Source organism: Lepidochelys kempii, chromosome 1 (genome assembly GCF_965140265.1).
Source record: "Lepidochelys kempii isolate rLepKem1 chromosome 1, rLepKem1.hap2, whole genome shotgun sequence".
Classification (NCBI taxonomy): domain Eukaryota; kingdom Metazoa; phylum Chordata; order Testudines; family Cheloniidae; genus Lepidochelys; species Lepidochelys kempii.
The window spans coordinates 241,777,107-241,802,708 of NC_133256.1; the positions used below are offsets into that span (position 1 = coordinate 241,777,107).

Consider the following 25,602-nt stretch of genomic DNA (forward strand, 5'->3'; position numbering starts at 1 on the left):
GGGAAGGACTACATCAGACTCAAGCTGTGACCAGTCACCATAGCAGTTGCCACAGCAGAACACAGTAATGGTCCATCTTCTAGACTGGTTTTCTGTGTCAGACAGTGGCCACTGCTGGATGCTTCAAGGAAAGCTTTAACTCCCTCATCATGCCCCAAGCTGTCCAATGTTATAGCCAGTGGGGAAATTTCTTCTTGCCTCCAGCTGGTGATCAGCTTCTGTCTTGAAGCATTAGGACTGTAGTTTGTTTCCTAGCTAGAGCAACTGCAGAGGCCATTCTAATTTGTGTGTGTGTCCAGTCAGCTTTTGGAATTTACTAAGTTAGCAAAACACCCAGTGGTTGGTGCTTCTCTCATTATCAACATGCTGCATTGCTCCATTATCTGAAGAGAAGTAGTACAATAAGGGGACAGTGGAGGGAAGAATAAATGAGGCATAAAGGAAATGTTTACTCAGGTTCTCAAGGGTCACCTGAGAAGGTCTCTGCTCACCAGAAGTGTCAGTGAAGTGACAAGACCTCTATGCACAAGATACAGGGGTTGTACAACAGGCAAATACCAGAGCAATAGCACAGTGTGAGACACTTACATGTCACAGTCATGTATTTGCCTGTTGAATTCTTCGTACTACACATTCTCAGCTCTGAACAAACATCACCTTTAAGGGGGTAGCAATTTGGCTGCTTTCCAGAGGCTGAGGGTGGATTTCTGGTGCCTGAGTGGCTGGGTCAGAAGCCAAATCTCCAGGAATCTGGGGATTCCTGTCTTTCCAGATTTTTTCTTTGGTTTGCAGAACCAAAGCTTTCATTAAACAGGGATGGGGGTGGGAGACACTGGACTCCCAAAGAAACAGAAGCCTCTAGTTACAATCCTCTGATAGAAAATGGTTCCAGAAAACACCAACCTCTGGGATCCAAGGGACGGAGTTTTCCCCGGCTGGATAAACAGACCTATTCCTTGCACCTCTTTGCTGCTCTTGGTTCTAAGAGACATGTAGATAAAAGAAAAAAAATCATCTTATAAGTGACTGATCACATACACACAAGGTTGAAAAGCTTTCACAAGTCCATGTGAGCATGGGTGCTGGAACTAGGGGGTGGGGGGTGCAGGAGTGGTTTCCATCATATTCAGGCTTTACAGTTTGGTTCAATGACTCTCAGGACTCCCACCATACAAATTGTTTCAGCGCCCCTGCATGTGAGCAAACAGCAAGTGCCCAGTGGCTTCTAAAAGCCTACAAGTAGTACTGGGTTGGAAAATGTCCTCCCAGCCCAGGAAATTTTTTGAGACTGATAATTTTTTCAATCCTGATTCAGGATGAAAAGTCGAAATTGCAAATGTGCACAAAACAACACCTTGGGGGAGGGGAGGGGTATATAGGTGTGGGTCAGTTGAACATTTCATTTTGATTTTGACCTTTTACACTTTGTTTCAGTTTGTTTTTACTATAATTAGCTTAAATTTCTAAACAGTCCTTTTAAACCCCCCACCCCTACCCCAGTAAAAGGGAATTTCTCATTTAGACAATGTTGAAATGAGGGTTTTTGGTTTTTTTTTACAATATTGCATTTTTTCCTCCCAAAATTTGTCAAAGTGAGAAATTCATTAAAACTGATCTTTTCCCCAATGAAAAAAACATTTTGTTAAAAAATTCCTGATCAGTCACAGGTGTAGTGAAACATAAGCACACTCTGCCTTTGGGACTGATGACTAAGGCCTTGTCTACACTACAGAGTTTTGTCGGATCAAAAAGTGCATAAGAAAACCAGTATTTCCTGTTCACACTACACTCCCTCTGTCTGCACAGCGTGCCCACACTTGGGGCACTAATATCGACATTGAGAGCTGTGCACTGTCGATAGCTATCCCACAAGTTCCGCCGGACACCTTCTGCCGCTAGGTCTTGTGGAAAGGTGAAGTGGATTGCAGCACATTATGGGTCTGGGCTCAATGTCCCATGATGCATTGCTTTCCGTCCAAGCATTCCATGTGCTTCTGTCTTTGGTTGGTGGCATTTTTCTTGTTTGCTGTTCATCCCACCATCTCTGTGTGAAAGGATGGATCCCGCACTGCTCTCCAATGCTCTTCTGCCATTAACACATCATGGATGGAAGTGCAGTTTATTGTGAAGTTCCTAACTCAACAGGATTCACAGTTGCCTGATGTGCTGTCTGACATGGATAGGAGCAACATTAGATTACTTTTGGCATTCACGGAACAGTTGCACATGGTGGACTGTTGCTTTTGGACTGAGTGGTGAGATCACATCGTCATTCAGGTCTGGGATGACAAGCAGTGGCTACCTTTCTGGAACAGTGTGCAGAGCTCACCCCAGCTCTATGGCGCAAGGACACCAAAATGAGAGCTGCCCTCTCAGTGAAGAAGCATATGGCAATTGCAGTGTGGAAGCTTGGTGACTCCAGACTGCGACCAATTGGTCACAAATCAGTTTGGAGTTGGAAAGTCGACCGTTGGGGGTGTCTTAAAGCAAGTGTGCGGGTCTGTTAATCGCATCCTGCTACAAAGGACCGTGAGTCTTGGCAATGTATGTGAAATAGTGGATGGCTTTCCAGAAATGGGTTTCCCGAACTGCGGAGGAGCCACAGATGGCACACATATTCCAGTTTTGGCACCGGACCACTTTGCGACGGAGTACATCAGTAGGAAGGGGTACTTCTCCATAGTGTTGCAGGCACTTGTGAATCACCACTGGCGTTTCACTGACATCAAGGGTGGTGGGGGTCTGGAAAGGTGCATGATGCATGTATCTTCGGGAACACCGGCCTGTACAGAAAGCTGCAAGCAGGGACTTTCTTTCCAGACCAGAAGATTAAAGTGGGGAATGTTGAAATGCCCATAGTGATCCTGGAAGACCCAGCATACCTGTTAATGACATGGCTCATGAAACCTTACACAGGAAACCTGGATAGCAGTAAGGAGCAGTTCATAGGCTGAATAGGTGCAGGACGACCATAGAATGTGCATTTGGCAGATTAAAGGGTGATGACTTTATGGCAGGTTAGACCTCAGTGAGGATAATATTTCCATGGTCATAGCCATGTGCTGTACGTTGCACAATATTTGTGAAGGTAAGGGTGAAAAGTTTGCTCAGGGTGGACTGCTGAGGCAGACCGCCTGGCTGCTGAATTTGAGCAGCCATATACCAGGGCTATTAGAGGGGCACAAGGTGGGGGCAATTCGAATCAGGGAGTCTTTGAGGCAACACTCTGAAAATGAGAACCAGTAATGTATATTACTATTCTCGGGACCGCAATGCTTAATGAAATTGAGTTTTCCTAGGAAGTACTTGTGATTTTTGTGGCCTAGGATTCCAGTAAGCAAATGATTAAACTGCTTGTGTATGTCTTGCTGCTGCCTGATATCACAATTTTCAGGAAACAAATAAAGATTACTTATCATTCATTAAAAAACTTTTCTTTTATTGCAGAGAAAACACCACCACCACCACACACACACTTGCTGGGAAAGGAGGTACCAAGGAAGGGCTGACTTTCAGAGCTGTGCATAAGTCCAGCTATCATTTGAAAAAATGTCCGTGAGGTGGAGTGAACAGGAAAGCAAGAAGTCCCGGAAAGCAGAAAAGAATGCTCAGGTGGAGTTTAGGGAGGGCATGGGAAAGAGTTCTGAATATGCTTATGGAGAGGGCAAGCATGCATCTGCTCAGTCTATAGTGTTATGAGGGACTTCAGCATCTTAGTTTTCTCCTCCATAACTTTAATCATCCTCTTAGTAGCGTCCTTAACAGGCCTCTTTTTTTTTCCTGTCCTGCCTTTTGATTTCCCTCCACTCCACGCATTCCCTCTTTTCTGCATCTGAGTATTGCAGCAGCTCCCAGAACATGTCCTCCTTGCTCTGTCTCAGGCATTTACTTATCTGGTGGAGGTGCTCTGCTGGTGAGTAGGTGATGCCTCTAAAAGCCACATCTGCAGAAGCACAAGGAACAATACATAAAAGCATGATTATTAAGTACACACACAGCATTTAAACAGTACAGTAAAATACACCTCTAATAACATACCAATCACTTTCTCACTGTCCCTTGACAAGTACACATGTCGGTGAACACCACAAGTTTGGTCAGTTTACCCTGGGACAGAGGGCATTCTACATGGGAAGAACAGCAATATGAAAGGGTCGATGGGCACTTGACTAGGGACAATAGTCTAAATTTTCCCACACTTTTCCACAGGCGGGGGTCATTGTACCAGATATCTCAGTCCTGAGGGTATGCAAGGAAGCAAGGGTGCTTCTAGTGCACACTTGCGGTTTCTGACCCAGTTCCTATTCTGCTCATCTGTGTGCTGCTTTGGTCCCTGTGCACATGATTGCAGAATGGCCCAGGAAAGTTTCCTTCAATGGGGAAAGGAACAAAGCAGCTCTGCCAAGGAACCTTTGGCAGAGGATTGCCAGGTACCTCCAGGAAACTTTCCTAGAGATCTCTCTGGAGGATTCCCATGAAATCTCAGTGTGCATCAACACCCTGTTCCGCTGTACTTCTTAGCTGCTCAGGGAAATGTCCAGCACACAGAAACACAGCCAGCCTTGTACATTTCTATGCCCTCAACCCACCTCTGCACTTCACAAAGCAAAGCCACTTACCAGGAATCTCCTCTCCTGCTTCTTGCTCACCAGAGTGTGACTGCCAAGACTGGCTAGACACCTCCAGAGTGGAGAAAAGCTCCTGACTGGACACACCACCAGGAAACCCTGCAGTGGGCTCCACATCATCGTCTAACTCCACCTCTTCGTCAATGATTTTGTCCTTTGGGCTAGGTCCACTTTCTGCCAGCTCCAGGCTTGCTGAAGTATCCCCGGGACTCTTGGCAGTGGAGGTGGGGTTGCCACCGAGGATAGCATCCAGCTCTTATAGAAATGGCAGGTCTTTGGTGCAGCACAGGAGTGACACTTTGCCTCCATCGCCTTCTGGTACACCTGCCTCAGCTCCTTGATCTTTGCTCTGCACTGCACCATGCCCTGATCATAGTCCTTTTTACACAAGCCTCGAGAAATCTGCCTGTAGGTATTGAAAGTCCTACAGCTGGAGCGCAGCTAGGACTGCACAGCCTTCTCTCCCCATATACTGATCAGAATCAGCAGCTCCGCAGTGGTCCAAGTGAGAGAGCGTCTGCTGTGTGGAGCCGTAATGGTCAGCTGGGAAGATGCGATGTGATATCTCCACGCCGAGCAAACAAAGCAAAATTCTGGGGGTTTTAAAGGGCAAGTGGCAGATGGTTGTTTACCTGGTTGCAGGGCAGTGGAGTTGAAACTGCTGACCAGAGCGGTCAGGATGGGCATTGTGGGACACCTTCTGGAGGCCAATTAAAGCAATAAAATCAAGCATGGTGTCTACACTGGCACTTTGTCGACAAAACTTTTGCACAAAAAGCCTTATGTCCCTTGTTGAGGTGGTTTTATTTTGTTGCCAAAACTGAAGAGTGTTGTTGCCAAAAGTGGCATTGCAGTGTGTATACTGTGACAGGGTCAGGCCAGATGGCTATAGGAGAGTAATAGAAGGCAGATATATTAGCCCCAGGCTAAGTAGGTCCCTTTTCCCTGGGTATGGTAACGGGGAAGGTTCCAGAACAATCAGAAACCTTCTGGAGACAATTAAGACAGGCTGATGAGAACACCTGCAGCCAATCAAGAAGCTGTTAGAATCAATTAAGGAAGGCTAATCAGGGCACCTGGGTTTTAAAAAGGAGCTCACTTCAGTTTGTGGTGTGCATGTGAGGAGCTGGGAGCAAGAGGCACTAGGAGCTGAGAGTGAGAACGCGGACTGTTGGAGGATTGAGGTGTACAAGCATTATCAGACACCAGGAGGAAGGTCCTATGGTGAGGATAAAGAAGGTGTTGGGAGGAGGCCATGGGGAAGTAGCCCAGGGAGTTGTAGCTGTCGCACAGCTGTTCCAGGAGGCACTCTAGACAGTGGCATTTCACAGGGCCCTGGGCCGGAACCCGGAGTAGAGGGCGGGCCCGGGTTCCCCCCAAATCCTCCCAACTCCTGGTCAGACACAGGAGGAGTCGACCTGGACTGTGGGTTCAGAAAAATGGCCAAGCTGAGGGCTGCCGTGAAGCTCCAAGGTGAGCAAATACGCCAATAAGTGCAAGACCCACCAAGGTAGAGCAGGAACTTTGTCACAATACCTTCACTGTTTTGCCGCCAAAAGCTGCCTTTTGCCAACAAAACTGTGTTGTGTAGTCAAGGCATAAGCTAATTAAATCCATTTATTCATGCCTCAATATCAGTGACATCATAACAGAATTTTGAAAAGCCTTCAAGATCCATCATTAACTTCGAGCACTCAGCAGCTGACCTTCTAGTGACCATCCATCCATCCATCCATCTCCTTGCTGATCTACGTACTATGATGACCCTCCTCCGTTCCTTCCATAATAACTTTCTCAAGGTTATTTCCATCTCTATGCCTAATGTGACCAAAGTATGTAAGTTTCAGTCTGTGGATTTCCAACATCATGGTCTGCTTCTCTCTAATATATTTCTACATAACTAGCCTGCACTAATCTAGTCTCTATTCTCATTCATGTCAGCTGGAGGACCCAAGTCACCCTAATAACTATCTTTGTCCCCTTCACAAACTTTGAGCTGTAAATTAGTTGTTAACATCTGTTTATTCTCCAGTGCTTTGACCAATCTCTAACACTTCCTTTGGAAGACTATTCCTTAGTGTGATACGTCTCACCATTCATTACGAGCTTTTCCCTTGCTGTGATGGGGTGTACCAACCCTGCAGTGCCTGACCAATCACTGTGGGCACAGGAGACCACACCCCATCGCCCCTGCTGCGCATGCTCCAGGGGGAAGGGACAGCTAAACGGAGGCAGGCCAGCTCAGCCTGGGCTGGCTGAGGAGGAGGAAGGATGTGTGCTGCAGGCTCCTGCAGAAGCACCTGCGACTCTCCAAATGGTAGGAATCGTGTACCTGGACTATGCTGAGGACGACTAGCTGACCGCAGAGACTGACTGGGATGCCGAGCCACTGCCAGCTGAGGAGATGCCTGAAATGCACCTTGTGGAGGAAATGACCCAGGGAATGTAATAGAAGCTGAGCTTAAACCCTTAACAGGGAATTTCCCAGCTTCATAGGGCCCTGGGTCGGAACCTGGTGGAGTAGGGTGGGCCAAGGTTCCCCTACCTCCCCACCACACACCTGCCACTAGGCATGGTTACTGTTTGCTTGCTCTGGGGCTGCAGACTGATTGCCCAGGGGCTGCAGACTGATTGTTTGTTCTGCCCTGCCCAGGGTCAGAACCACAACTATTGCCTGCCTCAGCCACGAGGCTATGGGGCCATAGACTTTTTACTTTGCTCTGCCCAACCCAGGGGCTGCAGACCGTTTGCTCGGCCCCACCAGGGGTCCTGGGCCCTCTTTACAGCAATTGCCTGATCCCATAGGGAGACCTAATGCTTGTGCAACGGGGTGTACCAACCCTACACTGGGCCAACTGGGGCGGCCCGCTTGACACGCAGGATCCCACACAACACTAGCTTTTAGCCTAAGTTCTCCTTTTCTTAATTTCATCTCATCATTCTTAGTTATCCCTCCATTGTACTGATGTAAATCCAACCTAACTCCATTAAACTGCAGTGGAGTTGTTCTGTATTTACATTGGTGTAATTGAGATCATTATAATTGAGATCAGAATTTGGTCCATGGCCTGTTCTCATTCTGTGCATGTAGGGAGAGATGAATACAGGAGCTGGGATCTGCCATGCAGATCTAGAAGGAGAATTTTCCCCTGAATGTTTAAGACCACCCCTGAGCCTCCTTACCTGATGTAGTGGCTTCTCAGGATAGTAAAACTGAAGGTTTGGGTCCACAGCAGGGATGTTCCTGTTTGCCAGAGCTTTAGCCAGTTCCCTCCAGCTCCCATATCCTGCAAAGAGGAGGGGGAAAGAGATGTGAAAACCCACCTCAAAGAAAAAGAAGAAACAACAGTGATAACTTCAGGTTACATCCTTTCCTTCTGGAGTTTTATAGTAATGGGAGCCTAAACCTCCCTCTTCCCCTGGAAATATTTAGCTTGGCCAGTCAGTGACACAACTCCTGTTTTGTTATTGTCCAGCACCTTTCATTCAAGGTGCTCAAAGTGCTGCACAAAAAGTTAACAAATCAAGTATATTGGGACTCCACTATTGAAGCCACGCCTGCCAGCTCCTTAGCTGGCTTCCTTAGCCACTGAACCATGGTGATACATTGAACCAGTCCCCTAACCAACAGCCTTAGTGCTCAAGGCTTACAGGCCCACAGCAGCCATACCACAGACCCCTGACTGGATGGAGAAGGCTGCACTCTCGTTGGATACCTGGTCTATAGAAAGGCCCCAACAGCAAGAGGAAGCTGTCTGAGCTACAGACCATTGCCTGCTAGTTGTTCCCTAGACCCCCTTGCCCTGCTGCCTCACCTGACCCTACCTTGCTGCTTTGCCTGACCTCGCCTCCCCAGTCCACTGAACTGGCCCCTTGGATTGGATCTTCCGGCTACTGATGCCTGAGAGAACTCTGACCATTGCTCCAGATTGCCTCTGATATGAATTGACCTGCTGGCTACCTGACCATTGGCGCACACTTGAATACTGCTCCAGACTGCTCCCAATCCTGCCTCAGCCACCAGGCAGTACAGTTTGCTCAGACCACTTCAGTTTCCTCCTAGACTCATCTTACCTGAAAAGGGTATGGAACCCACACGTACGGTCAGGGGCGCTGGAACAATTTGTATAGTGGGGGTGTTGCTAGCCATTGAACCAAACTGTAAACCCTCTGTATAGTGGAAACTACTTCAAGCTACGGGGTGCAGCAGCACCCCAGCATCCCTAGTTCCAGCAGCTATGGGTATTTTGCCATAGGGGCCACTGAGCCTCCAGGAGCAGACTGCTCACTAAAGGTGGAAAACCAAGCCTTACATGTTGCAGTGGACCAGCTTCAGGCAGAAAAATGCACCCTGCAAGAACAGATCATAGGACCCATGATGCCATCAAGACCCAAATGCACAGTACCATTACCAGAGTTCTACAATGGGACTTGTAGCAAATTTAGGGGCTCCATTTCCAGCCATGGCCCAATGCCTACCAGATGGACCAGGCAAAGGTGGGATTAGTCATGATTTTCCAACAGGTGAGGGCCTGGACACAGTGACTGCTCTGCTAGAGCACCTATGCCTACCCCTACCCCACTGCTAGAGGCCTACACCTTCCTGAGGGCCACTATGACAATCTTCGATGACCCACACCAAGCTCGCACTGCAGAGGCAGCCCTACAGAGACTCCACCAGGCCTTGGGGTCAACTGCAACATATGCAGCCTGCTTTGGATGCCTGGCGGTGGATAGGGCTTGGAATGAGGTGGCCCAGCTACACCAGTTCTGTCTTGCTCTCAGCGAAGAAATAAAAGATGAGCTTGCCTGTGTGGAGCCTCCCACTGATCTAGATTCATTTATTAAGTTGGGTCTCCAAATCAACACCAGACTCAGGGAATGGCATCTTGAAAGGAAAGGGATTCCACCCTGCATCCAGGCACTGCCCACAACCCCTGCAAAGGCTGACCCACGCAAGCCCACATAGGTGGACGTGGCATGGACCTGACTGGACCAGTGGTGAGAGTACTTGTGTTTCTACTGTCGTGGCAATGGCCACATGGTGTCTGTCTGTCTTGCTATGTCCCCGAGCCATGTGCTTCCAGGAAACAACCATGCCGAGCGTTGGTAAGGGGGTCAAGCCTGAGCAACATCGAGAAAACTCCTCAAAGCCCCCTCCAGCAATCCATTCTGGCTGCCTGGCCCAACATATTGAAAATGTCTCCTACAACTCCAGTTACGACTCTGGCTCTGGGATTTCGGACAGATATTTTGGCCCCAGTGTCAGTCAGGGCCCTCTGTGAGGGGTGATAACTTAATGGGCACTACCATGGCTCAAGTACTCAGCCTACCCAAACAACCTAAGATAGCCCGTGATTTAGTTGAGACAGTTGATGGATCACTGCTCACCTCATCCATCAGAAAACTATAGTTTTGGAAGTGATGGTTGGGGAGCACTATGAACTTCTCCAATTTAACCTGATCTGGTCCTCACGGTTCCATTTGATGGTGTCAACAAACCATTACATTTAATTCTAAGATTTGCCAGGACATCTGCCTCCTGACTTCCAGGCTCGAGACTCCAGAACCTCAGGTTGGATGCCTTGCCTGGGCTTCAGCAACACAGAGAGATGTTCGGGCAACACAGCAGGCCTGCTTACTACTAGGGTCAACCATCACTCTCCACAAAATACCAAGTTTTCAGACATATTCGAAAAACAAAACGGAGATACTACTTCCTCACAGGGAATATGACTGTCTGATTGACTTACAGCCGGGAGCCAAGATTCTGTTCAGCTGAATGCATTCCATGTTGGAACACGAATTAGCCGCTCTTAAGGATTACAGAATCTGAGAATCTGGAGAAAAGTTTCCTTGAGCATTCTACATCCCTGGCTGGGGCCCCTCTCCTCTTTATGAAAAAGAATGACAGCTCCTTAAGATTCCGTGTTGACTACTATACTCTAAATCAAATTGCAGCGCAGAATTGATACCCACTACCCAGAGCTCCCGGACTGGGTAAGAGCAGCCCGGGTATTCACCAAGTTAGACCTCAGAGGGACATACAACCTAGTCAGAATCCAGTCAGGTGATGAATTGAAAACCATTTTTCACACTTGGTATGGCCACTTTGAACATCTGGTGGTGCCTTTTGGACTTACTAACCTTTCAGCATCTAATTCAGTGGTTCTCAAACTTTTTTACTGGTGACCCCTTTCACATAGCAAGCCTCTGAATGCGACCCCCCTTATAAATTAAAAACATGTTTTTTATATATTTAACAGCATTATAAATTCTGGAGGCAAAGCGGGGCTTGGGGTGGAGACTTACAGCTTGTGACCCTCCATGTAATAGCCTCGTGACACCCTGAGGGGTCCCGACCCCCAGTTTGAGAACCCCTGATCTAATTAATGATGTCTTATGAGATATGCTGAACCGCTATGTGGTCACCTACTTAGATGACATCCTAATTTACTCTGATGACCAGCCTATGCACAACCAGCATGAGTGCAAGTTCCTGGAAAGATTCTGCCTACATGGGCTCTATGCTAAGCTGGAGAAATGTGTCTTCAATCAGCCTACCATGGAATTCTAAAGCTACGTTCTGTCTGCTGAGAGAGGTAGCATGGATCCCCAGAAAGTGGAAAATGGTTAGCGACTGGGAAACATCACGAAGCAGTCAAGAAATTCAGCACTTTATTGGGTCTGTGAATTTCTATAGATGGGACTGCTCCCGAATCCTGGCCCCTATAACATCTCTGCTGCAAAAACCCACCAAGTTTGCTTGGAGGCCAGAAGCCCAAGAAGGCTGTGATCATCTGAAGCTGGAGTTCACCTTCATGCCCATCCTCACACATCTGGACCCAAATCAGCCATTCACACAGGAACCTGATGCTGCCATTGGGGCGGTGCTGTCTCAGAAACAGGGCATTGACAAAGAAGGTCATCCCTGTACGTATTATTCCTGCAAGCTCACTCCTGCCGAGCACAATTATGACATTTTAGACAAGGAGCTTGTCATAAATATAAAGGGAAGGGTAACCACCTTTCTGTATACAGTGCTATAAAATCCCTCCTGGCCGGGGCAACATCCTGTTACCTGTTAAGGAGCTCAGCTAACCTGGCTGGCACCTGACCCAAAGGACCAATAAGGGGACAAGATACTTTCAAATCTGGGGGGGGGAAGGCTTTCGTTTGTGCTCTTTGTTTATGTGGTTGTTCTCTCTTGGGACTGAGAGAGGCCAGACAGAAATCCATCTTCTCCAACCCATCCTAATCCAAGTCTCCAATATTGCAACCAGTATAGGTAAGCCAGGCAAGGCAGATTAGTTTATCTTTTGTTTTATGTGAATTTTCCCTGTGTTAAGAGGGAGGTTTATTCCCATTTTCTGTAACTTTAAGGTTTTGCCCAGAATCTGAATACCCTGTAAAGTATATTCCATCCTGATTTTACAGAGATGATTTTTACCTTTCTTTTTTTTTTAAATAAAATCCTTCTTTTAAGCACCTGACTGATTTTTCCATTGTTCCAAGATCCAGGGGTTTGGGTCTTTGATTTTGTAATCAATTGGTTAGGATATTATTCTCAAGCCTCCCCAGGAAAGGGGGTGTGTAGGGCTTGGGGGGATATTTTGGGGGTAAGATGTCTCCAGGTGATCTCTTTCCCTGTTCTTTGTTTAAAACGCTTGGTGGTGGCAGCATACTGTTCAAGGACAAGGCAAAGTTTGTACCTTGGGGAAGTTTTTAACCTAAGCTGGTAAGAATAAGCTTAGGGGGTCTTTCATGTGTGTCCCCACATCTGTACCCTAGATTTCAGAGTGGGGAAGGAACCCTGACAGAACTACTTGCCATCAAAGTGGCTTTTGAGATCCAGAGGCATTACCTAGAAGGCACCAGACACCCAATTCAGGTGTTCACTGATCACATAAATCTAGAATACCTGTGCACGGATAAAGCCCTAACTCAGTGACAGCTACGCTGGGCTCTCTTTTTTCTGGGTCTGATTTTACTATCACCTACCGTCCTGGCTTCTGCAATCGTAAATCAGATGCTCTGTCCTGAAAAGAAGAACCTGAAGAGCCTCCTGAAATCACATCTCTTCCTTGGCAAAGCATCATTATCCAATTTGTTCATGACGATATGTTCCTCCCTATCAAATGAGCTCTTTGCCCAGACACTCTCAAACTTCCAAACTGAATCACAGGGTAAATTCACATAGAAAGATGGACTTTTCCTAGTTCACAGGGGAACCTACGTCCCTGAGGGACAACCCCGTTTGAAGGCCTTATGCATTTGCCCTGATATCCCTTGGGCTGGCCAATTCAGCCAAGCAAAGACCACTTGCATGGCATGTTTGTCATTGTGGTGGCCAAAAGTGTGGTCCAATGCTCAGGCCTTCATCAAGTCTTGTGACACCTGCGGCCATACCAAAGTTCCCCAAACTAAACCCTTTGGGATGTCAATACCTTCTGAGACCCCTTCAAGGCCTTGGGCTAACTTTACAGTGCACTTCATTGTTGAATTACCAGAATCTGAAGAATGCCAAACCATACTGACAGTAATGGATCAACTGAAAAAGATGGCAAACTTCATTCCCCGTTCACATCTTCCCACTGCCAAGGATACTGCTCATCTCCTCATCACACATGTTGTCCACCTCCATGGCCTCCAAGACCACATTGCTTTAGCCTGGGGTTCACAGTTCATGTCTGAGTTTTAGCAGGAGGTGTTCTGTCTCCCAGAGGCGTGTCTCCATGCACTGACTGCCTACCATCCACAAACCAATAGCCAGTCGAAGCGTGAACTAGGTATGCTTCACCAACTACCACAAAAATGACTGGGCCTTACTGCTTTCATATGTGGACTTTGCCCATAGCAACGCAGACCACACTTCAACCAATATGAGTCCCACCCCCTCCTTTTTTACAAATTATGGCTTCCATCTCCATTTTCACTAAGTACTACCCACAGTTCCCACAAACTCAGGCCTGGTTTGTCAAATCCATCAGACATAAGAAAAGTTGAAACAAAACCTAGATGCAGCCAAGAAAGCATACAAACCTCATGCTGACGGTCATTAGCAGGAGGGTTCTATATTTGCAGTAGGACTAAAGGTATGGCTATCGGCAAAGCATCTCAAGACAGGCGGATCTGTATGTAAATTAGACCACCAAGTACATAGGACCCTACCAGATCTGCAGGCAAATAAACCCAGTAACCTTTGAACTTCAACCTCCCTGCTACTTCAAGGTGCACCCTATATTCCATGACTCCCTCCTTAAACCCTTCACTGACAACCCCTTTCCTGAAAGAAAACAACCTCCCACTCCCCCAGTCCAAGGCCAAGAAGAGTACCTTGTCCATTAGATCCTAGATTCCCAGATATGAAGAGGGAAGACATGATACCTCATCAACTGGGAAGGGTCTGAGCCATGTGAGGGTCCTGAGAACCAGCCCATTTTGTGCACGCTCCCAAAGAAGTCAGAGCCTTCCACAGTTGGGGTCTGGGCTGGGGCAGGCAGCTGGGGTGTAGGATGGGGCTCAGGGCTGGGGTGCAGGATGTGAGGGCTCTGGCTGGGGACGTGGGCACTGGGGTGGGGCCGGGGATGAGGAGCTTGGGGTGCAGACAGGCTGCCCCGGGGCTGGGGCCAGAGAGGAGGACTCCCCACAGCCCTCTCCCCGCTGGCAGCAGCGAGCTCCAGCAGAGGGACCCCGCTTCATCCCCCCCGGCAGCACACTCACCCTGCACCGTCACTGCACATGCTCCTAGGGCCCCTCTCAGGTCCAGAAAGCTCCCTCGCCTCTCCTATGGTGGATGCTGGGGGGGGGGGGGGGTTTGCCATCATGTGTGGCCTCCTCCCCTGCTGCTGCCCCTCACCATAGCCTCACTGGGGGTGGGGGATGGGGCTGCCCCTTGCCCAGGGTGGGGCAGGACTGGTGACTGGGGGTGGGGGGCACAGGGCGTCACAACACTCACCCAAGCCTCAGCTGCTCAGGTCCAGGAAGCCCCCGCACCTCCCCTGTGGTGGGTGGGTGCCAGGGAGGGGGGGGGGTGCCATCACATGTGGCCTCCTCCCCTGCCACAGCCTGCTGCCCCTCACCCTAGCCTCAGCGTGGGGCAGGAGCGGTGACTGCGGGCTTGGGGGCGGGGTGTGGCTCACAGGGTCAGACACTCACCGAAGCCCCAGCAGATGCTCAGGGGAGTGAGGTCCACTCCAGATATCTCCTGGCCTGAAGTCCCCTCAGTGTCACCTCCCGGTGGGTCCCAGGGGAGAGGAGGACTGCCAGTCATGTGTGCGCCTCCTCCCCCTCCTCAGGTGCAGCAGCAGCCAGCTGCCTCAGCCTGCCGCCAGCGCTGCTGTTGCTTAGGGCCTGTCTTCACTGGCCGTGCTTTAACATGGCTTGCGTAGTTGCGGCACAGCTCCTCCACAAGGGGAATAGCTCCACAAAAAGCACCTCCACAAGGGGAATAGCTAACAGTGCTGGGAGCACAGCTCCCCGCGCTGGTGCATGTCTACACTGGCGCTTTACAACGCTGAAACTTGCTGTGCTCAGGGGGGTGTTTTTTCACACCCCTGAGCGAGAAAGTTGCAGGGCTGTAAAGTGCCAGCGTGGACAAGCCCTTAGGCAGTGCAAGCAAGGGAGAACAGTGTGGAGCGGCAGGGCAGCTGCCTGCTTTCAATCAGGCAGGGACGCTCTGGGTCCCAGGGGAGGCGTGGGGGGGGGGCCAGGCAGGAGCTGGGGGACACTCCAGGCAGGGCCAGGGCAGAGACCTGGCTCCAAACATTGGTGGAGCTGTCCCCCGGCCCTGAATATTCCTGGAGCCGGGCACCATGGTCCCATATAACTCATCGCCACTGGGTGAGAAAGGTGTAAAACAGATGGGCAAAGGGGAAAGATAGGGCAGATGCAGACAGAGTGGTACAGACAGGGAGTCACAGACATTGATTGTAACTCCCAACCAGATTTGCAAATTCCAGCTACTGGCTAATGGCATAGAATATTTACCCTATTCTCATGGGCGGTGAATGAACCCCCCATTCAGGGAGACTAGCCCCCTGCCCCACCCCTTCCACCTGCTGGGGCCAGAGAAGCCCTGAACCCCACACTGTGGCTGGAGCCGCCCCAAACCCCAGCCACCAGCACGAGTCCCAAGCCAAAGAGGAAGCAATTCAGGGCTCTGCTCTCCCACTGGATCATTTGAGTATCACCCACTGATGGGTTGGAGCTCCATGCCCACTGTGCTTGAAGGACCTAGCCCTCAGTGTTTCAAATTGCTTCTGGCTCATGCAGGAAGATGCACTGAGTGGACACTTAGGGGAAGTAACTGAACCATTGGCACTATTGTTAGTGTAGGCCTCAGCTGGAAACAATTATTCCAATGTCAGACCAGCCATCTAAGTAGCAGTGATACCTGTGGCTTCCAATATTTGAGTCTCTTCATCCTCCACACTGAGGTGTGAAATGTTGCAGGACCAGCGATGCAACATGCAGGATGCAGCAAAGAGAAGGCAAAGGGAAGTGAGGAAGAGCGAAACAGACACACATGGGAGAACGCAAGTGAGGAGAAGGTGGTCACTTGTGTTCTGGAGTATTTAGCAGTAGGGCAGGTACTTCTGTTGGACTTGCCAGTGTAGATGCACATGTGGGCAAACCAGTATTGCAGGGCCAGCTTTATGATTAGTGAAGACCCCAGCAAGAACCCAGGGGTGGAACTGGGCCTTGTGCATCACCACTTCTCCAGTCCGGCTGCTGGAGGATGACACTGTGTGGTGAGTAACTACCTCCCTCACTGGACTCACTGGTGTAGTGGGGGAGCTGAAACATGAATTGCTGATGTTACTTGAGTCCGTGAGCTTAAGACCAGCTCTGGACTAGTAACAACTAATCGCACCTAGTGAGACCCTACTTCCAAGCCAGTAGCCACTGTTCACAAACTGATCTACATCTCTACCCTGCACCCGTAGACAGAGGGGCCAAATAGAGCAGGGGGTGCAAATAGTAGGTTTACACTTTGGATGTGAGGCCATCAGAAAATGGATGTAGCCTACAAGCCAAGGGGCCAGAAAGAGAGGTAAAGAATATAAAGAACACCCTGCTGTTAGTTACAGTAAGAGAAAGAAGGGTGCCCCTCTCCTTATATAAGGCCTGATTAGGGCCCAGCTCTCTCCCTCAGAATGATGGCTGTTATTGCAGTCACGATAAGCCAGTCTCTCGGAAGTGGCAAGGTCAGCAAACACAAGACAGACAAAGAGAAAGAAAGAAAAGGTCTCTCATGTCTCATTCAACAGCAGGTGCTCCAGCTGACCGATTCAGCTTAAGCCCTCCTACAGAGCAAACAGTCCAAGAGCCAGAAAGAATGACATACTAGGAGCTATCAGGCTTCAGCTTAGGAATATGATAGGAGCTGCCATATCTATTCAAACATTAGGTACATCTAGTCCATTGTCCTGCCTGTGGCCCCAGCTAGCACTGATGTTTCAATTAGCCACATAATGCACCTGGCCAATTGTGCAGGGGAAAATCCTAGAGCCTGTTCCCCATTCCCTCAGATGACCAGCTTACACTCAAAAGGATGAGAATTGACTCCCCTTGTGTCATTACTGTCGCTTGCTTAGCCACAAATGCTATTAATGCCCATAAATTATCCTGTCCTTTTGTAATCATGATTAAGGCTGCGAGTTTGTCACAGAGGTCACAGAAGTGACAGATTCCGTGACGTTCTGGGACTTCCATGACTTCTGCAGCGGCCAGTGCAGCTGGCGTGGGGGCCGCCTGAGAAGCCACCACACTCTCTCTCCTCTCCCCACAGCAGCAAGACTTTGGGTGTGGGAGGGGGTGGGGGCTTTTGGCCGCCCTCGCGGGGGCGGCGGGGGAGAGAGCTCTCCAGAAGCAGTAATATCCCTCATCTCCTACGCGAAAGTGTGGCCAGGCAATGGGAGCTGCAGAGCTGGTGCTCGGAGCAAAGGCATCGCGCAGAGCTGCCTGGCCATGCTTCCGCCTAGGAGCTGAGGGAGGGGGATGTTGCCACTTCTGGGCAGGCACAGAGCCAGGTAGGGAGCCTGCCAGCCCTGCCAACTGCTCCCCCAGCACCAGTGAGGGTCACAGGCTGCACACTGTCCCCACAACCCTCCAAGCACCAGTGGGAGTCCCAGGCTACCCCCCCCCAGCACCCATGATGCCCTCTAGCCACCACCCCCCTGCCAAGATTTAGTCAGGGGTATATAGTACAAGTCATGGACAGGTCATGGACCATGAATTTTTGTTTACTGCCCACGACCTGTCCATGACTTTACTAAAAATACCCATGACTAAAACGTAGCCTTAATCATGAAAAATTATTTGATTTAACAGCTTCCTGCGGCAGTGAAGTCCATGGGCTGGTTTCACACGAGGTATACAATCATAGAAGAGAAGGGCTAGACGGGACCTCGAGAGATCATCTAGTTCATCCCCCTACTCTGAGGCAGGATTAAGCATACTTAGGCCATCCTTCGACTGTATGGAAGCATTTCCTTTTGATTTTAGTGTCCCAAACTGTTCTCATGTTATAGGGACCAAGTTAGAAAAAAAAAAGACAGGCAGACAAGACTGATGAAAGGAGAAGACTACTGCACCAGCAGTTTTATCCTCAGACAGTCTGCAAGCATTGGCCCTTGCTTGCAGACACTTAACACACACTGAATGCTTTTGCTGGAAGGACTGCTTAGTTCTAGGGTAAAAGGGGCTTCTGTCTTCAGAACCGTCCACTGAACATGGGCTTCCCAACATTGTTGCACCAAGGACTTTAACTCGGTCTTTGATGAACTTACCCCATAACCATTCTGACCTTCTCCACGCTGCTCCAGCAATAAGACACTAAACGCCCCTCCCAGTGAGTGTCATACAGAAGGAGGAAAGGTTTCAAAAAGAGGATACACAGGGGACTTGTGTACATTGCAGTTACAAACATATTAGGTTCTGTCCTAACCATGTTACAACAAGGTTGGGTTTCTATGTGTAGATGTGAACAAACTGCATTATAGCCAAGTTAACCCTGAAGGTTATAGCACAGTGCCCTTCACACAGCTATAACATGATGCGATCTGACCTACACAGACAAAAATCAAAGCATAACTGGTGGAACTAGGTTCCTGAACCTGGTTGTAATTGTAGCACAGACAAAGCCAGAGAGGGGAAGAATACAAAGGGGCATGAGATATGGATAGAGAAGGATTACAGAGAGAATGCTAGTGAAATTGGAGACTGTTCCAGTTTGTCACTCTTGCCAGGTGCTTATCCCTTGCAGGAATCTATGATGGATCCTTGTGGTCCTCACAAGTTGCAGTGTCTATCACACTCCCTGAAGCACAAGTCCCATTTAGCTTTGCATCAAGTACGTAAACTCTAAATGAAGGGCTCCCATATTGAATACCCTCCTGCCATTGAAAAAAACATCTACACCAATGCTGAAATGTTGTGATTTAATTGCATTCCTCTTCTAAGAACACTCCTGTCTGAGCATCCAAGCCAGTACCATACACTTTCCAAGTATCATTAAAGGGTGTAAGAGAGAAATAGGCCTGAGAAGCCTGCATGGTTTTTTGGAACAGTGCTGGGCAGAATGTGACAGAACTGCTCAGTTCAGTGGAGGAAGGAACTGTTTTCAGTGTTTCACATACACACACCACGCCTTGACTTGTTACAGACATTAACTGAAAAACATTCCATCCCTAGCAAACATCCCTAGCAAATGTACTGACCCAACCTCACATCACACCACGCATGCAGTGGGCAGGAGAACATGCACTAACTTAGGGCATGGCTACACTTGCAGATGTAGAGCGCTTTGAGTTAAACCCGCCTTTGGAGAGCGCAGTAGGGAAAGCGTTGCAGTCTGTCCACACTGATAGCTGCAAGCGCATGGGCGTGGCCACATTTGCGGCACTTGCAGTGGCATTGGGAGCAGTGCATTATGGGCAGTTATCCCAGCATGCAAGTGACTGCAACATGCTTTTCAAATGGGGGGGTGGCGGCGGTGGAGTGTGACAGGGCGTGTGTTGTGTGTATGTGGGGGGAGAGAGAGTGGGTTTTTGGGGGGCTGAGAGCATGTCAGTGTGCTGTCTTGTAAGTTCAGATGCAGAAGACCTCCCTCCCCCTCCCCGCCTCTCTCTCACACACACAGCATTCCACACTAATAGCTTGCTTTGTCTCGGAGCAGATAAGCAGTCGGCTGTCAGAAACAGAGCTTCAAAGGGCATATCCGCATTCCTGCAGCGATTCAAAAACAATGACAAGAGTGGCCATTTGACTTAAGGGGATTATGGGACGTTTCCGGAGGTTGATCAGAGCGCAACAATGCAATACCTCATTCACACTGGCACCATGGCTCTCAGCAAACGTTATTCCACTTGCCAAGGTGGAGTACCAGCAGCGTTGTAGCTGTGGACTCAAAGCGCTCTACGTGCCTTGCCAGTGTGGACGGGTAGTGAGCTAGGGCACCCGGGGCTCCTTTACTGCGCTGTAACTCGCAAGTGTAGCCAAGCCCTTTGTTTTGCTTGTAACCTTTAAGCTGGACCTCAAGAAAGGTATTCTTGGTGCTTAATCCTTGTAGTTGCTCTTTTAAAATCTAGCAATAACCTGAGTTCCCAGATGTATTTTCTTTCCTTTTTTTGTTTAATAAAATTTACCTTTTTTAAGAACAGGATTGGATTTTTGTGTTTTAAGAAGTTTGTGCACATGTTTAATTAGCTAGTGGTAACAGCTGATTTCCTTCTTTTTTTTCTTTTTCCCCTTTCTCAGCTCTTCCCTGGAGGAGGCGTGAAAGGGCTTGAGGGTACCCCACAGGAAGGAATTCCCAAGTGTGCCTTTCTGGGCTCTCAAAGGGGTTCTGCACTTGGGTGGTGGCAGCATATACCAATCCAAGGTCAGAGAAAAGTTGTAACCTTGGAAATAATACAAGCCTGGAGTGGCAAGTATTAATTTTTAGAGTACTTGCAGACCCCCACCTTCTGCACTCAAAGTGCCAGAGTGAGGAATTAGCCTTGATAGATACGATCAAAAAATCACTCCAGAGTGGAGATGGCTGTGATATGGATTCTATGTGATTACAAATTCCAGTTAATAAAATGTACAGGCACAAAGGAGTGAGCCCATGCCCCCAGATCAGAATCAGAGTGACACTCATATGTTTACAGAGATTCAAGAAGCTGCAAAATCTGCTTAGACTACAAGGAAATCAGCAGAAACCCTCCCATTTCTGCTGTGCACAGGATTCTGCAAACCCCCTTGTTGGTCTTGCTCATGCAAAGATCACAAGCTGTAAACAGTTTGCATTTGTGCAAACACAAATCCCTCCATTCGACTAAGCTCAAACACCTGCATTCATGGGTCTGGTTCATTGCTTGCAAGTTTGTAGGTCCCCAGTGCCTGTGAATTTGTGAGAGTCTGTAGGATCCTTCCATTGTTAATGTATAACCAAACTATTACTAAAATCAGACTAGGGTACTGCACGTAGGAATAAAGGTGATAAAAAAAAAGCTTTAAACAAACAATATACACAGACAGCATCAGTTCCAGAGTTACACTCCAATCTACTCCCCAGGTGGGAGCTCACTGCTGTTATTATAGGTTTCAGAGTAACAGCCGTGTTAGTCTGTATTCGCAAAAAGAAAAGGAGTACTTGTGGCACCTTAGAAACTAACCAATTTATTGAGCATAAGCTTTCATGAGCTACAGCTCACTTCATCGGATGCATACAGTCTGTGATCTTGGTCCTGACCTAGGTGGAGTGCTGCTTTTGGGTCAGGACCAAGATCACAGACTGTATGCATCCGATGAAGTGAGCTGTAGCTCACGAAAGCTTATGCTCAAATAAATTGGTTAGTCTCTAAGGTGCCACAAGTACTCCTTTTCTTTTTGTTATTATTATGTAGCAATAGAGAACACATTACTGTGGCAAGAAGCCCAAAGATAGCCCAGTGTCTAGAGAACTAGCTTAGGCTGCAGAAGACCTGGGTTCAATTCCAGCTCTATCAAAAAATTCCTTAGTGTCTGTGTGTGTCACAGTTCTCAATCTATAAAATGGGGATAGAGAGGTGGGTATTATGAGGTTAAAGATTCTGAGATGTAAGGATGATGGAGTCTGACCTCAATGTATGAGGCTTCAGAACATGTTATAGTGAACTTGTATTTGCAAGGTCAGACCAATGCAAGAACTGCACACACAGTTACACCTGGGACAGAAAAGATTGCAGGCTGTTGCATTCTTACTTTGTGCTGTTCACGTTTTTCACATAAAGGTGTTAATGTGCCTTGCTTCAAAACAGTTATGGCCATATGACAAAGCTACTCTGTCATGGGCTGTTGCTTCCTAATTGCTCGGGTCAACCTGATATGCTTTCAAGTTTGATTTCAGTGTGCCTTTATATCCTTTGTACTGTACTTTGTACAGGAGACCGGGTGCCTTGCTTTAGCTGATCATAAAACATGGCCTTGGATATCCTCAAATCAGCCATATGAACGAGATGCCCAGACCAATGTAGCTGAGCTTTTATGAGCATGTTTGAATGCCAGACATCTGTCAATGATTAAGGATTACGATATTGTAACTCTTGTCCCCACAATTTAACCCTGCAAACAGACCAAAGTCAGCACATATGGAACTGGTCAAGTTTCTTAATGTGGTGCCACATGGGGCACTCAGGTACTACGGTGATGGGGGCCCTAGCCCTACAAGATAGAGATAGAGTGTCCAAGCTGAGCACTGCTGTCAATCACAACTCCATTGGGTTACAGTGATCATTGCAAAGAAAGAACAATAGCATTCCTAATAGGGGCCTCTCCTGCAAGAGGGAACTAGATACATTCATGGAGGATAGGTCCAGCAACGGCTATTAGCCAGGATGGGCAGGGATGGTGTCCTTTGCCTCTGTTTGCCAGAAGCTGGGAATGGGTGACAGGGGATGAATCACTTGATGATTACCTGTCTGTTCATTCTCTTTGGGGCATCTGGCATCAGCCACTGTCGGAAGACAGGATACTGGGCTAGATGGAACTTTGGTCTGATCTAGTATGGCCGTTCTTGTGTAAAGTTAGGGGTGAAATTCATCCCTATGCAAAAGGGTCTCTCAACCACTTAAGTCTCCAAACCAGCAGCGCCTCTGCACCCGGGTGAATTTCACATTAAAAGAGTAGAATCCAAAACTAGGAAGAAATACTTAATGGGAGACTGAAGGGCGAAGTAGAGTCTATAAATGTAAAACTCACTGATCATTTAAGAACATCACACTATTTTCATTATTATCAGCATTCAGTTTGAATTGGAAGTGCAAATGGTTTGTGTAGCTCCGAGCACAAACAAACAAACAAAAAAACATACCACACCAAAAAGAGGAAGTAAAATCTGCCTGGAGAAATATAGGAATTTGTTTGTTTTTGTATAGAAACTCATACAAAAAGTGGAAATCCTGTCAAACACCATGAACATAAGTGAAACCCAGATTGTGTAAAGTCAGGATGGAAATGAAATGTAAAAAGAGAAAAGGTGACAAATTAAAAAATAACCCAAGATATTTAGGATGGCATTTTAAAAAGGTGTTAGGCAGCTAATTCATGGTATAAGAACTTCTAAAGAATAGAATAATCTTTTAAGACTGCAATAAACTGACCTTTTTCCCAGTTCACAAAGGACTCACTGCCACACCCAGAGTCTTTTTCCAGGCAGTTTAAATTTCACAACATAGGCACAATTAACAAAACCAGTTCCTCAGCTCATCCTGGGCTACAGCTGCTAGGGGATTTTCCCCTATACTTCTCACCCTTCTTGCTTCAGGGTTTCCTGCAGGAATCTTCCGTGCTCTATTCACTGAGCACTACCACTAGGGCTTTCTCCATGGAAGCCTTTTTTCCTTAGCAGGTTCCCACTCCCTCCCATCCCTGGGGACTCTGGCAGCCTCTCCCAGGGGATTTCCACCTACTGCTAGTTCTTGTAGCTCTCGAACTCACCACATCTCCATCTCATTGGATTTGTCCTCCATAACCCCCGGTGTCCGTTTTTAAACCTGAGGTCAGCTGACCCATCACAGGTGTGCTGGCCCTGCTCCATCTTGAAGGAGTCAGTCACCCAGCCTAAAAGAATTATAGAATTATAGAATCATAGAGATGTAGCGCTGAAAGGGATCTTGAGACGTCACCAAGTCCAGTCCCTTGTGCTGAGACAGGACCAAATAAACTTAGACCATCCCTGACAAGGTTTGTCCAACCTGTTATCAAAAACCTCTAGTGATTGGGGATTCCACCACCTACCTTGGAAGCTTATTCCAGAGCTTTAACTATCCTTATAGTTAGAAAGCTTTTCCTGACATGTAACGTACATCTCCCTTGGAGATTAAGCCAATTACTTCTTGTCCTACTTTCACTGGTCATAAAACAATTTATCACAGTCCATAAAATAGGGACATTGGCTTCTGCAGCTAACTCATAGAATATCAGGGTTCGAAGGGACCTCAGAAGGTCATCTAGTCCAACCCCCTTGCTCAAAGCAGGACAAATCCCCAATTTTTGCCCCAGATCCCTAAATGGCCCTCTCAAAGATTGAACTCACAACCCTGGGTTTAGCAGGCCAGTGCTCAAACCACCCTATTTATAACAGCCCTTAGCAGATTTGAAGACTGTCGTCAGATCCCCCCTCAGCCTTTTTTTCCTCAAGACTAAACATGCCCCGTTGTTTTTTTAACCTTCCTTTGTAGGTCAGATTTTTTTCAACCTTTTTCATTTTTGTTGTTCTCCAGTTTGTCCACATCTTTCGTAAGTCGTGGTGCCCAGAACTGGACATTGTAACTCTCCAGCTCAAGAGAAACACATCTAGGATGATCTGTGTATCAGTAAAGAGAAAGGAGGGAGTAGTCACTATTGTGGGTTTTCGTGTGACACTGGCAAGGTCAAGCTCTGAGAACTGGGAGAACACATGCCTGGAACACATGATCACTCTGAATCGGTGAGAAAGCTGTATGTGGCATGCTTTATGATGCTGAGGGGCAAAGAGGGAAATTAATGAGGGTAAGGAGTTTGTTAGGGGTTAAATACATTATTTTTAGGCTTGGCACAATTAGATTTTTATTTTTTTATAATTTTGATAGATAATATCAATGTTTATTTTTAAGCATTTTTTCAATTTTTATCAATTTAAAATTTCACAATTGAGGGAAATTATGAGGGGGCCAGAGAGTGATTATTTAATGACAGTAGACACTGAGATTCAAAAATGTAAAGCTTTATAAATGTAAAGCTTTGTTAAAACACAAATTGTAACATCATATGTCAAAATATATGAAGTAAATATCCTTAAATCCAACTCTAATAAGTTCTCAAACAGAATTTTTCTTGCTTTGCCTATCTGTAAGCTTTGATTATCATCAATGGAAATATTGTTTCGTTGATTTGTATGCATATGGTATAATGGATGTTTACGGACCTTTACAGATTAAAATCTGTTCCTTTCAAGCCTAAATTATTTTCCTCATTCAATATTATTTGAGATGATGGAGAAACTCCTCTTCTGAGGACACTTTGTTTGGGAAACCAAGAATGCTACCCTGACATAGACTGAAGTCTTGATGAAGGAAGTTAAGAAGAAACTCGAGATTCTCAAAATGTAGGACCAGATTATTGTTATCTGAGAGTTCTCAGGGAGATCAAATGTGAAATAGCAGAGATACCAAGGAGGACATGCAATATGAAGCAGCAACTGTTCCCAAAGGCAGGAAAGACAAATGAGTATAACACTCAGAGAAATAGAACCTGATAGGGTAAAACCAGAACAGTTTATGTGGGGAGAAACTGTGTCCTTAGTCTAAGCTGTGGCAGTGCTTTGGAAAAGTTAGTAGAGAATGCTGACCCAGTGGACACAGTTTACTTGGATTTGCACAAAGCTTTTAATAAAGACCCTCATATAAGCCTGTTATTAAAGAAAATAAATATCCAAGGATAAAAGGGGAAATATTGTCAGAGGTTA

General features: G+C 47.4%; 1 protein-coding gene across 2 annotated transcripts in view; it reads right to left on the reverse strand.

The window, feature by feature from the left end:
- The window catches only part of B4GALNT3 (beta-1,4-N-acetyl-galactosaminyltransferase 3), a 98,540-nt gene that overhangs the window by 35,091 nt on the left and 37,847 nt on the right, over positions 1-25,602 (reverse strand). For both annotated transcript variants that reach the window (XR_012155903.1, XM_073320751.1), the window contains exons 2-3: positions 7,812-7,915; positions 904-981 (exon numbers count right to left, since the gene is read on the reverse strand). Coding sequence is in view for 1 of the 2 variants with exons in the window: in XM_073320751.1 (XP_073176852.1) it covers positions 904-981; positions 7,812-7,915 (182 nt within the window). In the remaining variant the exon portion in view is untranslated. The remainder of the gene's footprint in view (positions 1-903; positions 982-7,811; positions 7,916-25,602) is intronic.